Raw genomic sequence first — 15,350 nt, 5'->3', positions numbered from 1 at the left:
CAGGGGGCAGTGTTTGATTCCTGAATAAATCAATGAATCGATTGAGTGAATGATTCAATGACTCAGTCATGAAAGAAGAAATATGTTTTATTCCTTAATCAATCGGTGGATTTGAATGATTCAGTTGAGCGAATGATTCAGAGACTCGCTTACTTTTTTCATTCCTGAACGATGCAGCATTCTGAAAAGAATCGGTTGATCAAAAATGATTTGTTCAAGATCAAGATGCACACCAAGAATACACACCAAACGTTTTTACTCTACTCTAGAGGAAAATACTCTAAAAAATAAAATGTAAGATAGTTTCTATTTGTTTTTGGTCCATAATTTCCAGATTTCTGTGTTATTTCACTATTTGATAACTTTCTACTAAAAATATGATGTCTACAGTCTATATTTGCTTTACTTAATATCAAATTTAATCACTCAGGTGATGAATGAACTAAAATGTCTTTTATATAGTGTGTTCCACTTCTAAAACTTCGGGGCAAAAAAGTAATAAATCCTAAAAATCAAGGATAGTGATAGCCTCTGCTCTTCTCAGACTGCCCCAACTGACAGAATTAGCAATAAAGGCAAGTCAGTGTATTTCTGGAACAGACTGACATTGGATGAAAGCCTTCCAATCATTTCCGTATATGGGCTTATCTCCAGATCTCTGCTCTATTCCCACATCACGATGTAATTTGCTTTTTTACACTTCAAACAACAGTACAATCCATACAGGCCTCTGGCAGCCCGTCTGTTTCACGGTAATGGCTGTGAACACCTGACATTTAATAAGATGAAATCTGACCGCAAACAACGCAGGTCTGCTGAATATCAAAGCTCAGAAATGATTTCAGCAACCTTATTTCTTGTTTGAAAATGTCTGGATAAAAATTCAAGCTTTTGTTAGTTATCCTCTTGTTTTATTTGGCATGCAACCTCCGTTATTTCATGGTACTGCCTTCAAAATAACATTTAACATTTATCTTTTGGAATAATAGTGATGAAAACACTTAACAGGCTTAATTACTATGAATTGCACGTCTATTGTTAATTATTACAGTGCGTTTGAGGATAAATAATAACCTCACATTAATAAATCTCAGTCTATAGTTTATCTATTAAGACATTTATTTTATGACTTAATGTATTTCATTATACAATTTGCAGCCGGGTCCATATGGCTCAATAGATTTATTGTTGTTGTTTCAGTTCTTAGTTCCCCTGCTTCCCTGCATAAATATCAAACAAGTTAATTTAAAATTAAATACAAGAGGTCTCAACTGTTTTTCCTCCCTTCTCCCTCGAAATACCCTCAACTAGCAATTGCACTTGTGTTTGACTCTTTGTTACATCTATTTGTTTTTCTACTGAACCTTTTATTCTGAAAAGTCCTAAGAAATCACATGAGAGCTCTTGAAATCTATTGAGGTCTAGAGGAGTTAAGATGCAAAGAAAGCAAAGCTTGAGAGAGTCTTTATCTCAGTGTATCACACCAGCCCACCAGTGCTGTGATACCTATTTGCTTCTGTACTTAAATGTTGAGTCATTGTCAGATTGACTGTATATATGCCCTCTCGCTGACTATTTAGTAATAGTGTATTATTGTATGTATAAAATACACAGACACACATATAGTGTATACTATATAGCACATTACCATTCAAAAGCTAATTTTTTGAGGTCAATAAGATTTTTTAAAACAGAAATTAACACTTTTAATTCAGCAAAGATGCATTAAATTGAAAAGTGACAGTATTAAACAATTCTATTAAACAGTAAAGAGTGCTGTATATCTTACAAGCTGAAGCCAAGTATCAGTCCAGCGGGTGCAACTCAAACCACCCTGATCAATACCGCAGCCTTTGAAAGCATTTAATCATGACGCCTCAGCCTGCATTCACTCGGCTCAACTTTGATTGGTCAATAAGTAATTAAAGATGTGATTCTGCCAAAAGTCTGTATTATACTGGAATAAATGACCTCCTTCAAAGATTACAGCATGTGCAATCACATTTCCAGGCAGTTAAAAGCATCTAGTTTAAAAGCCATCATCTCTTATTTTGCGAAGCACCAACGTGAGATTATGCCTTTCATCATGTTATCAGATTGGCTTTTCTATGTGGTTTACATTCTGGACAGGATCAATTTATCTAGCCAACTCCTCTCAAGATGCATATCTTGATTGTTATTCTACTCGTACCTCATACAGACCCCTGACCTAGACCAACTAGAACTATTCTGGAGATGTACTGCATAGGGAAAAAATATATACGACATCAATATAATTAATCCTTAGTTCCGAACAGGAAACCTCATTGACTGTAAAAGAGTGGGGCAGTATGAGCTGTCACAGCCTATCAGCCAATCAACACTTCCTCTGACACTCTTTGAAATCCCGATGCCACTGTATGCAAACAGGCCACGTTCTGTCGCATCACACACACACTCACACACACATATACACAACCTATCAAAATGTATTTGATTAATCCCTCCCCTCTAGCAAGCAACACATACATAATTCATCTGTGCAAATGACAAATGAAGCAATCAATTCCTGGAGCACGTTCAAAGAGAAACATTGGAAATTCTATCCAAATTAATTTTCTACCTATCACAATCTGCCCAGCGATGTTCAATATGCTAAAACTTCTCCAGATGATCTTTCACAATGGAGCGGAGGCCTCAACGGCATGTAACAAATAAACACAAAAAGACGACAAATTACAGGGAAGGTTGGCACTGGATTGCTAACAAATCTGATTAAAATGTAGCTAGCAGACAATCATGTGATACTATACAGATGCTGCATTTAAAATAAAACTGTAACATGAAAAACACTTCATCACGGTGTTATCCTGTATAGCCTGAAATAGGAAATAATAGTTTAATCTAATTTTGAAATTAAACAGTGTTTTTTAAACTTTTGAATAAAAAAGTCTGATCATAGTAAACATGTTTTTTCTAAAAAAAAATTTATACTGGATACAGATAATCACGTAAACCTAAGTTGCTTTAGTCCACTAAGTGTTTGCCTTGAAATATTACTAGCAATATAAAAATATTTTGTTACAGTTTATAGTAAGGCTTAGTTAAAATTCTCTAACTAAAAAGCTATTTATAAAGCATTTATTAAAATCAAAAGTTGTTAATAATATTTAACAGACCTGAGCTAACATGAACTAACAATAAGTTGTATTTGTATTAAATAACATAAACAAAAATATTGCTGAGTGTTACTTAGCTAGCATTAACTAACATTAACGTACTGTAAAGTCTTACCATTTATTCTTTGGTTTACTTTATAAAAATCATTATATAAAATGCACATAAATATTTAGTCTACTTAATTTTAAAGGGGTCATATGATGCGATTTCTTGTTTTCCTTTGTCTTTGGTGTGTTACAAGCTGTTTGTGGATATATAAGATCTGTAAAGTTGCAAAGATTAAAGTTTCAAACCCAAAAAGATATTCTTTATAAAAGTTAAGACTCAGCCTCGCCTTCGTAAAACGGCTCATTCAATCATTTGGTCACATGCTTGAGGTATTCGGCCAATTACAACGCACTGGATAGAACGTGTTCTTTTTAGCAACATCATATGATCCATTTAAGATATTACTGACAATGACATTAATTCTTATGTTCACTTAAAGGACACCTATTATGCCCCTTTTTACAATATATTATATAAGTCTCAAGTCTCCAGAAGTTTCAGCTCCAAATACCCAGCAGATTATATATTATATAGTTTTGAAATAAAAATTTTAAATGAAAGCAGAAATACACTGTTTTCATGCATGTCTCTTTAAATGCAAATGAGCTGCTGCTCCCCGCCCCCTTTTCCAGAATAGAGCTGTGCCTTTACAGCTCTGACCTCAGATACTCCGCCAAAAAACATCTGTTTGGTTTTGATTATCATGTCTATCATGCTGAAATCATGGCTTTTGAAGCCATATTAGTTTAACCTTCCCTTATGAAAATTAACCATGGTTTTATTATAGTAAAAGTGTAGTAATACGTTTTTTTTTTTTTTTTTTTGGCATATTGATTACCATTTGTAAAACCAGAGTTTTACTACAAATACCATGGTTAAACTATGGTTAGAATACCAAAACCATGGTTACTATGGTTTAAAGGAGAAGTTTACTTCCAAAACAAAAAATTACAGATAATGTACTCACCCCCTTGTCGTCCAAGATGCTTATGTCTTTCTTTCTTCTGTCATAAAGAAATTATGTTTTTTGAGAAAAACATTTCAGCATTTTTCTCCATATAATGGACTGCAATGGTGCCCCAAGTTTGAACTTCCAAAATGCAGTTTCAATGCAGCTTCAAACCATCAGAAATATGGTTGTAAATGATCCCAGCTGAGGAAGAAGGGTCTTATCTAGCAAAACGATCAGTTATTTTCATTTTAAAAAAATGCAATTTAAATACTTCTTAATCTCAAACACTCATCTTGTCTCGCTCTGCCTGAACCGTGTATTCTGACGCAAGACAGTTAGGGTATGTTGAAAAACTCCAATCGTATTTTCTCCCTCAACTTCAAAAATAATTTCAAAATCAACCTACATCACTGCAGAAGTACCGACCCAGTCTTTGCAAAGTGAACATGCAAAGAAGATCAAACAAACCCTTAACAAAAAAGGTAAAACAGTGATATAGGGCGATTTTAAAGTTGAGGGAGAACATGAGATGGGAGTTTTTCAACATACCCTAACAGTCATAAACCGGAAACGGATCTGTAAATCTTTGTTCTGGAAGTGGAGTTCTCCTTCATGTATAGTGACCATGATTTTTTGGTTTTATTGGTAGTAAAACCATGGTTAATTTTCATAAGCGTTTTGGTTATAGGGTTTTCTGAGTGCACACATCCAAAGCACGTGCACAGAAAGCAGCTGTCACATGGCTTGTGAGTGAGACTAAACTAAGTTCCCTTTCATGTCTTATTGCGCTTAAACTGATCAAACACACACAAGTTCATGTTAAAACACACACAAGTTACAAAAACAGTCGGTAAATCCACTGCTCTTTTGTCTCCTCTGAGGCTGGGGCTCTAAATAGTGTTCTGTGCTCATCTGTGCAGCCAAAGACAGAACAGCATGCTTTGCTCAAACTTTCGCCATGGCGTTACAACTGGTACACCGTTGTTGCTTGCTCCGTGGGTGGAAATGTGCAGATTAAGAGGTGGTAATATTATAATAAGATCCCCTTTCTACGTGACGGGGTGGAGCGAAATCTGAGCAGCTCATTTTTCCACATGCTTGCAGAGAAAGGCTTACTAAAACAAAGCTACTGGGTTGTTCTTTTTCACATTTTCTGGGTTGGTAGATAAACCAGAGACCGGATTATAACGTATTATAACGTATAACACAAGGCAAAAGTCAGGTTTTCATGATATGTCCTTTTTAAAAATTACACAGTGTCACAAAAAGACATGTACCACAACCTGAATAACCTTTTACCGGCTAATAAGGTATACATTATTAGTCAGATGACAGAAGGCATGCAGACAACTGTGTAAAACAGGCTTTTCAGCAAAGTTTTGAGCATGTTGATAATTTAGGGCCTTGGAAATCTGCTGTGTCAAATATGACACAGTTGGCCTTACAGGGTTAATATTTAGCATGTACAAAAAGGCTCTAATTTCTTGTGCACAGATGGGGGAAGTGTCAAAAATCAGGCGAAATGTAATTGCAAGTGCTTGTGTAAAAAAACAACACCCCTCATTTCCTAAGACGCTGTCACAAGTGTTGATAAGCGCAATTAATGATAAAGAGCACAGCACACAGAAGCACTTCACCTGCACTGTGCTCTAATTTACTGAAAAATTTCCAGCAGCAAAAGGTTCTGGAGTGGATCCTGACCGAGTCATTTTGTAGTTCCTGAGGTCAAAACACAGCACGGCTTTCAAGAGAACAATTAGACTTGCTGTATAAAGTTGAAATGCACTTGAACGGAGGCTCGGGGGCTACGATGCCCAAATTACCTGAAAGCGGAGAAAGATGTCTGACGGCAATTTATTTTGGATTCAGCTTGTGCGCCAAAACCCTGCCGCATTTCCTGTCACACGTCTTCTCCAAGTATACTGGAAATGTGCCTGACTTTCAGCCACGATTATGAGCCTGTCTATATAGTCTTGCACTGGAGTGCTTGTCCATTATTGCCTTGAATTGAACTGTAATGGTGTTCAAGGGCAGTCCTAACAGTTAATGCACACTAGGCTCTGCAAAATGTGTGGAGAGCTTCCAAGCCAACTCAGTAAAAAAAAAAAAAAAAAAAAAAAACTCTCAGTCAGGACTGATGCTGTCACTGTTTTAGACTCTTAACCTATAGACATTTGTATGTTCATGTAGCCAGCAAATCCCCTCAGGCTTAAACTGGCACTGCTGGTGTAGTAAAAACAGGCAGATGGAAGTTTCTGTGACGCATTATTCATCAGGGATTTCTCTTCAGCCCTCAACTCATATATAGGATTAACATTTGCAAGCACAAGCTTCTAGGCTCATGTTGTCAGAGCACTAAAATCATAGCTGATTATCTAAATGCTATAGTGCATTATTCAAATAAAATGTGGGAACTGATGCTTTGATTGCCTTGAGTGATTTTTATCCTCTCTATAATGTCTGAAACGGCAGTTTGATACTGAAGGATTACTAACATAAAGCTGAACATGTATAGATAATAATAATGTTTTTCCATAATATTGCAATGCAGTGAGAATGCAAATTTCTGCTATGAACTATTAAGCAGATTCAACCTGGCACAAAATCCATAACAAACAGCATAAACCCTTAACTCTCTAATCTTTTTTCAGTGAGAGTCATTTTCACCAGAGTGTGAAATGCAAAACAGCATTTTTCATAAGAACACTTTTTATAACAGTTTCTATCTCTGAGGTTTAACTCAGGCTGCATGATTAATCATAATAAAACCAAAATCATGATATGAATGCCAAGTTCTGTCATGAAACTCTAGATGGCACAGGCTGATGGGTTCTTAACGCAAACTGATGATATTCACAATGTTAAACTACTTGGCACAAGCTGATTTACATTACACTGATTACATTTAAACGGCTGGTTTGCGTTCACTAGAGCATTTCGCAGCACAATTCCTCCTAAACCCTCCACCTTCCCCAGCTCCACCTGTATAGATCTGCTACAGGTTATTATATATGCTACTTGTGCAGCAACAGTGTGTCTTGAATACTCACAGCACCGTATTGGTGTATGTATTTGCAGTAGCAAGTTCCTGTACTTGCTTTGCAGCAACAACAGCAATAACCAACAGCAGCAGCAATTCATCAGCGTAGTGAATCTATTCTGCCAAGACCAAATACATTATTTAATATTGTCATATCCATACAGTAGTCATGATAGAATTTACATCAGTTTTACCATCCTTGGAGAAAAGTCACGGGTGAAATCCAGTCATTTAAATAGAAGTTTCATGTGAGGGAAAAAAAAAATTCCCACTGCAGATTTCACTTTTTGGCCAAAATAAAAGAAAATAAATAAATATTTTAATTAAAATAAATATATATTAGTATTGCGATTTTACTGCTATAAAGAAATATTATTATAATTATATTATTTTTCTTTAATATCTTTTTTTTTGTATTTTACAGTGAAATATTACAAAATATTTTATAACATCAAACAATTATTGTTTCTTATCTTGTTAAAATATTTATTTATATACGTACATTACATAACATAATCTTATTAATATAATATTTAAATTTTATATAATATTATATATTTATATTTTATTTTAATATATTTTAAATTAATAAATATTTTGAATAAACACCTTTTAACTGTCACTCCCTATCTTGAACATAGACATGAAAATGCACTATCCAAAGTTAAACTTTTATAATTCATGAATGAAAACATTTTGTAATATGAATTTGATGTACAGTTTCTATGATAATGCAATGTTTGATTTTAAAATGGCTTTCAAAGGATGAATTTTAAGATTTTAAGTTTTCATTTGATATATAATTTCTTAAAATTTCTATTGCGTGATAGGGAAAAAGGCAACAAAGAAAGTCTTTTTGTGAAAAAGGTCAGACCTCCTGTTATGATGTAGATTTTTGAGGTGCACTCTTGTCATAAATTAATCTATTACTTTTCCTACATAATCTGTAACACAAAAGAGTGAGTAAAGAGTGGTAAAATACCTATTTAGGAGTCTTAGACTTTCCCAACGATAGTTTGTCATGATTAGATTAGAATTTATTTGTAATATCGTGAAGTAAACTTAGGCGTCCCACAGAGGGGACGGTGACAGTTAAAGGGTTAAAGGGCACCTATTATGCAAAATCCACCTTTACATGGTGTTGGAAATAAATGTGTGTTGTCAATGTGTGAACACAACCACCCTACAATGATAAAAATCCATCCCACTCTAGAGCCACTGTAATACATCATTCAGAACTGAAAAGGGTGTACTTTATTTCTATTTGTGTGCGCTCACAATATCAACAAAACGTTGTGCTTTTATAAAATAAAGAAAACAACAGGACGCGCTTTCTGCTGTCTTGGTCTTGAACAGGAGCGCTTCACAAAAATAAACCGAAACTCATTGAATACTTGCCTCACAGACATGATAAATGTATCAATAGAAAGCTTTAAATTAATACTTTAAAATGAAATAATTCAAATTGAAAACAAAAACTCTTTATGTAACTCATTATGTAAGCTGTAAAGATGCATTTGTCTCTAAAGGCACGTCCAATTAGGAGATGGCGAGTCAGGTTCATGAACTTCATCTTTATGACACTGACTCTGACTCGAGAAAACACAAGCTTATTGATAAACGCGGAACTCTTAAAGCTGCGCTGAAGGCATGATTGCTGCTGCTGGTCGGGACAAAACACTGTCTGAGCCATGCTAGACAGTTGCGGTAAGCATGGTCTCATGTTGTTTCTTTTTTATCACCACAATTGATGGATGTCTAAAAATATAAAATATCAGGCCCTGAGGTCTGAGCTATAAAGTCAAAATTGGCCTGAAGCCCGGGCCCGAAATGCAGGGCTCTAACCCACTCCTTATTTTTTAATCCCCATAAAACCAAACCAATCTCATTAGGCATGCAGTTTTGATTCTCAAAGAAATATGAGGTCACACTGTTCAGGCCCCGCCCACAACCGCTGACTAACTGTCGTGCATTGCCATAGATTTCACACTCAGCGAGTTGTGTTCACCAGCGAGTACGCTGTTCATTTTCTCCACACTTGAGCAGCTGAGGGGGCAGTCATGGCCTAATGGTTAGAGACTCTGACCTGTACCCCAAAGGTTGTGGGTTTGAGTCTCAGGTCTGGCAGGGATTGCAGGTGGGGGGAGTGAATTACCGGCACTCTCTCCACTCTCAATACCACGATGCAAGACACTTGAGCAAGGCACCGAACCCCCGACTGCTCCCCACACAGCTCAAAGACAACGGCATGGCTCAGTGGGCTCTGTAACATTTCAAGTTTTAAACTGAAAGTTTCGTCACACTTTCGGTGTGATTGGCTTCCTGTATGTAGGACTAAACACTGGTTCTCTTGCTCTCAGTCATGTTGCTTCTACCGACTGTTTATTGCTGTAGGTATGCAAAGTAGAGATGTATATGCCATGCCCTCTTTTAAAGACAGGGCGGAAATATGCAGGTCAATTGCATTTAAAGTGATACACACCAAAAGAGCTTTTTTGTAGACACGCCCCAAAATGAACATTTTCCATGTTATAATAAATGATCTGTGGGGTACTTTAAGCTGAAACTTCACGGACACCTTCTGGGGACAGCCCAAGATCAATGTTACATCTTGTAAAAAGGGGCATAATAGGTGCCCTTTAATACATTTTGAATGAATAAATATTTTAAATGAATAAATAAATAACTAAATAATTCCCAAATCTTACAGCACATATTAACAGCACTTGAGACCCCAGATTCTATTCATGAATTCACGCTCATCCATCATAAAGTCTCGCTACTCCAGCTCTGAAAGAGAAAGCAACTTGGGGCTAACAATCTCTCTGCACAGTTGGCACATAGCCGCCCACAATTGAAGGCGATGGCCTTTTGCTGAATTACTTTCTCCTTAATCAATGACACTGCGAGTAAGAAATATATTCTGAAAAATGGGGACGGGCCATGTTATCAATCAGCCGTATCTGCGTTGTGTCTAACTGATTAGCCAAATACATCACTACGTCTCGTCACCGTGAACATTCATCATTTAACGAGGATGAGCGAGACAGTTATGAGATTGTGCAGAGAGAAAATCAACTGTAAAATCCACCAATCAAACTCAATACAGCTGCCTAAGCAAGTGCCCAGCGTGTTACTTATTCTGAACTTAGTGAATGCTTTTTAACTTTGGCATTCACAGTTTCTAGCCAGAACTGTGTTTCTGTTGTGTATGTAAACAGCTCTGTTAGATGAGAAGGAAAGATTGCAATGTTCAGGAAAGAACTTTTTAAAAAGCCTTTGACAGGCATTGTACTGTGGACAAACATTCCCTCGACGTGCTTCCTGGGGATGGAAGTAGGAAACAATTAAGTGGATCAGCACAGGGAGACTAGTTTCCCTCAACAACAACAGTGAAATCAGGTAGTGGATACTTTTTATCCAACATCCTGAGGCACATAAAATGTTTTGTCTCAGACTAGTCACACACGCTTCCTTTGATTATTTTTTTCCAGGTCTTAAAGAGCGATTCCAGTTAAATGCAGTATCCATTGTCAAAGAAGGAGAGTGTGCTAATGATTTTTGGATGGTGCATTTGAATCACGGGTGTCATAGAAACAGGGCACAGTAAATTACTTATGCGCCTCTTTCAAAAAAGTGACATTCAGTTATTCAAATTACGACATTTAAAAGTGTTTTGGTCCTCCTCGACATCGACTTCCCTTGACCCTGTATGCACGAACCACAATGTGACCCCAAAAGCATTGCCAAAACATCTTCAGCACTAAGCAAAATGAATACAGATAAGGGAGGCACTTAAATAGATTACTAGAAATGTGTGAATTCTGACCCACTAGTGGCACCAAACGGAACTGCAGTCTGTTTGTTTGAGAATAAATTAAACACTTGTACTTGTAAACATACATCACCACATCACCCTAGAGGACATTAGTGGTACTGCGGCAGCCAGTGAGGTCTTAAAGGGATAGTTCACCCAAAAATGAAAATTCTGTCATTAATTACTCACCCTCATGTCGTTTAAAAATCGTAATACCATGCAGGGTCAGAATGCTCTCAGATTCAATCAGAAATATCTTAATTTGTGTTCTGAATTTGAACGAAGGTCTTACGGGTTTGGAATGACATGAGGGTGAGTAATTTATGACAGAATTTTCATTTTTGGGTTAACTATTCCTTCAATGTGTTTGAATACTATTGTAGTATGAAATGTAGAATGAAATGAATGAATAATGGTATATAGTTCACCCAAAAATTACTTTTTTCATCTGCAGAAAACAAAAATAATAGAGATTAATAAACACATTTTGGGATGGATTGTCACTTATCAAAAGTTCAAAAGTTTGGGGTTAGTAAGATTTAGTTTTATGTTTTTATATGTCTCGTCTGCTCACCAAAGCTGCATTTACACAACCAGTTAAAAATTTTTGAACCGTAAGATTGTTTTGTTACAGCAAAAATGGTACAATTTTGAAATATTTTTACTATTTAAAGCATTTTAAAATGTAATTTATTCCTGTGATCAAAGGTACATTTTCTGCATCATTACTCCAGTCTTCAGTGTCACATGATCGTTTAGAAATCATTCTAATATGCTGATTTGCTGTTCAAGATTTAACTCAACTACACTGTAAAAAACAATTTGTTGAGTCAACTTAAAATAATTTGTAACTTGGCTGCCTTAAAATTTAAAATTTAAATTTTATTCAACTTGAAATGTTAAATTATAGTAAGTGACAACTTGGATATTTGAGTTGAATCAACTTAAAATTTTAAGGCAGCTGGGTTACTTACCCATCTGTTAAGTTTAGCAAACACAAATATCTAAGTTGTTACTTAGTACAACTTAACATTTCAAGTTGACTAAACTTATTTTAGTTGACTGAACTTAAAATTTTAAGGCAACAGGGTAACAAATTATTTTAAGCTGACTCAACAAATTGTGTTTTTTATTTTTTTACAGTGTATTGTTTAAAAATTATTATATGGCTGGCTTCAGATAAACTCAAAATAGGATTTAAATTATAAATCAGATACATCATTACTAAAGGCATCATTATTATTTATTCTTATTAAAAAATGTTCATTTATTGAATATACTAATACATGGTTTAAGCAAGAAATACAGCCATTTTAAGCAATAGTTGAGTTAAATAAAACTACCCAGAAACAGGGTAGTTTTACATTTAACCCTACCGCTGGGCCAAAACAACCTACTCACTGGGTTTGCCCATATTTCATTTTTAAGAGCATAGCAAATAAATCCATAATGTTACAAAAGATCTCAGTCGCTTTTGATTCATTTTAACACATCCTAGCTAAATAAAATTATTAATTTCTTTCAAAAAGATTAATCTTACACCCCCAAACTATTGAACAGTATTATCCATGCTTCCACTGAGTGAAAGAGCACAAAAGCAGGTTGGTTCACAAGAGACGTTTTCATCTCTTTTGTGACTCAGATGATGGAAGAACATCACAAGAAATATGCAGTCCCATGTGTTTTAGCCTCTGGGTGCAAACCAGGTTAAGGTTGAAACTTTCAGTGATTATAGATTGTGTTTTTAGTGTGACTGTGGACAGCGTCTCTACGGACAGAGCCATTAATGGATCTGGGGGTGTAGATGTGTTGTCCTGACTTATTGAAGCCTGTGCGACACAGATGCATTTAGGAGTTAAGTGTCATGCCACAGAGGTCTGCCTAAGGCTAAAGCTCCTTGATTAATGTGTTGAAATTCCTTCATGATGTCCCCATTGAAAATAATTAGGAATGAGTCATCACAAGCTCAACCGCTGATGTTCCCTCTGAGTCTCGTCTTCTCATGAATAACAATCATTTTTGAGCTCCTTCAGAAACGAGAAGGCTGCAGAGGCATCAGACAGGTATATAATTAATTCCTCAGTGTTAATTAATTGTAGTTTTTATTCAAATCGCTGCTGTAAAATGATTATTACTATCCTTATATGATAAATGATGATGATAATAGATAAATGCAACATAATATCGCCTCCCTGTCAGTTTATTAGTGTAAATTTCAATGGAATTGGCCACACAGGATGTTGAATTGGATGAGGGACTTAAATATATTCAACAAGCAACACTTTGTGTGATTCTGCCATGTATAATTAGTGCATCATTCATTTTGATTATGATTACACTCAATTTTATTCCCTGATATGTAGAATACTTACAATGCTGAATAATGTTTCCCCAATCAATCAGACATATTCTCTAAAGTATATATATTAAATCAGTCTTTTTATACCATATAATCAATAGATATATAATCTAATCAAATACATTCTATAACATATTGTATCTAATATATATAAAATTTACAATTTTAAATCAAACAGTGCAGCTAGTCAGTTCAAATTCAAAATTGAGCAGTAGCAACAGAATTTAAAAGACATTCTTAGTTTAGTTCTCAATGCCACACAACCCTGATACAAGATGTTTTTTTACCTGTGCGTCCATGAGCAGGTGTCTCATTAGAGCCATGGATTGGCTCAAAGTATCCCTCTCGGTGGGCAGGAAGGTGTCCTCTTCATGGCTCATGGTGTTGGGTTTGCTCACCATGAAGTGAGCGATCTGGTCGTTCAGGCTGTTCAGAGACTGCACAGCTGGAGAGAACGAACGAAAGATGGATCAGAATCAGCACACACACTAATGCCACATCCCAGCCTATATGTGTTTGATATTTTATTGTGGTCAAGTTTACATTATACAGCAACAACCAACCATACATAAAGCACCGTTATAACTTCACTGATGGAATAATTGCCCTGTCATTTATATCAGATAACATGAGGCCATGAGACTCTCTGAGCTGTTATTGCTTTTCTCGAATTGCTCTGGGCAAAAAGAACACATCCCATAAAAAATAAAGCCAGCGCTGGCACTCCATTTGGACCAAGTGTCAACCATAGGATAGCAATCAAAGGCCTTTTTCACACATACTGCGTCTGCAGATTCGCATTGGGCTTTCACACTGACAGTGTTTCTGCAGCTCTTACAGAAAAACACACCGAGTATTTTCTCTAATAATAGCCATAAATTGCAAAATAGCTGTCATTGTGTGTCATTAAAACTGATCATGAAGTCTAATTTACATGAAAAGCACAGCTGCATTTACACCACAGTTCAAAAGTTTGTGATCAGTAAGGTTTTTTTTTTTAAAGAAATAAATACTTTTATTCCACATGGATGCATTCAATTTATCAAAAGTGACAGTAAAGACCTTTACATTGCTGCAAAACAAGTATTGAGGTTTTCAACATTAATAATAAGAAATGTTCCTTAAAGGAGAAGTTCACTTGCAGAACAAAAATTTACAGATAATTTACTCACCCCCTTGTCATCCAAGATGTTCTTATCTTTCTTTCTTCAGTCATAAAGAAATTGTTTTTTGAGGCAAACATTTCAGGATTTTTCTCCATATAGTGGACTTCAATGGTGCCCGTGAGTCTGAACTTCCAAAGCGCCGATTAAATGCAGCTTCAAAGGGCTCTAAATGATCCTAGCTGAGGAAGAGGGATCTTATCTAGTAAAACGATTGGTTATTTTCTATATAAATTTATAATTTATACACTTTTTAACCTCAGATGCTTGTTTTGTCTAGCTCTGCGTGAACTCTGTGCATTCTGCATACTCAATACAGTTAGAGTATGTCAAAAAACTCCCATCTCATTTTCTCCTCCAACATCAAAATCGTCCTACTTTGCTGCAGAAGTACCGACCCAGTGTTTATAAAGTGAATGTGCAAAGTAGGTCAAACACCCTTTACAAAAAAGGTAAAACAGCGATGTAGGACGATTTTGAAGTTGGAGAGGAAATGAGATGGAAGTTTTTTGACATACCCTAACTGTCTTGAACTGGAATACACAGAGTTCACACAGAGTTAAAAAGTCAAAAAGTATATAAATTGTCTTTTTTTTTCGAAAGACCCTTCTTCCTCAGCTGGGACCAGTTTCAACTTAAAAACTTATGTTTAGCAGCTGCCTTAAAATTTTAAGTGAAGTCAGCTTAAAAGTACAAGTCATTTCAACTCATGAGTTAAATAAACTTAAAAGTACAAGTCATTTTAACTTACTTTATTGTAGTGAGTTGAAATGACTTGTAGTTTTAAGCTGATTTAACTTAAAATTTTAAGG

General features: G+C 35.7%; 1 protein-coding gene across 3 annotated transcripts in view; it reads right to left on the bottom strand.

Annotated features, from left to right (window-relative positions):
• The window catches only part of kaznb (kazrin, periplakin interacting protein b), a 211,314-nt gene that overhangs the window by 151,271 nt on the left and 44,693 nt on the right, over window positions 1-15,350 (bottom strand). For all 3 annotated transcript variants that reach the window (XR_007828697.1, XM_051122503.1, XM_051122507.1), the window contains exon 3: window positions 13,663-13,820. Coding sequence is in view for 2 of the 3 variants with exons in the window: in XM_051122503.1 (XP_050978460.1) it covers window positions 13,663-13,820 (158 nt within the window). In the remaining variant the exon portion in view is untranslated. The remainder of the gene's footprint in view (window positions 1-13,662; window positions 13,821-15,350) is intronic.

The sequence above is a fragment of the Labeo rohita genome, chromosome 11 (assembly GCF_022985175.1).
Source record: "Labeo rohita strain BAU-BD-2019 chromosome 11, IGBB_LRoh.1.0, whole genome shotgun sequence".
Taxonomy (NCBI): Eukaryota; Metazoa; Chordata; class Actinopteri; order Cypriniformes; family Cyprinidae; genus Labeo; species Labeo rohita.
Note: the sequence above shows the minus strand (reverse complement) of the source record. Positions and strands in the feature narration are given on the sequence as shown.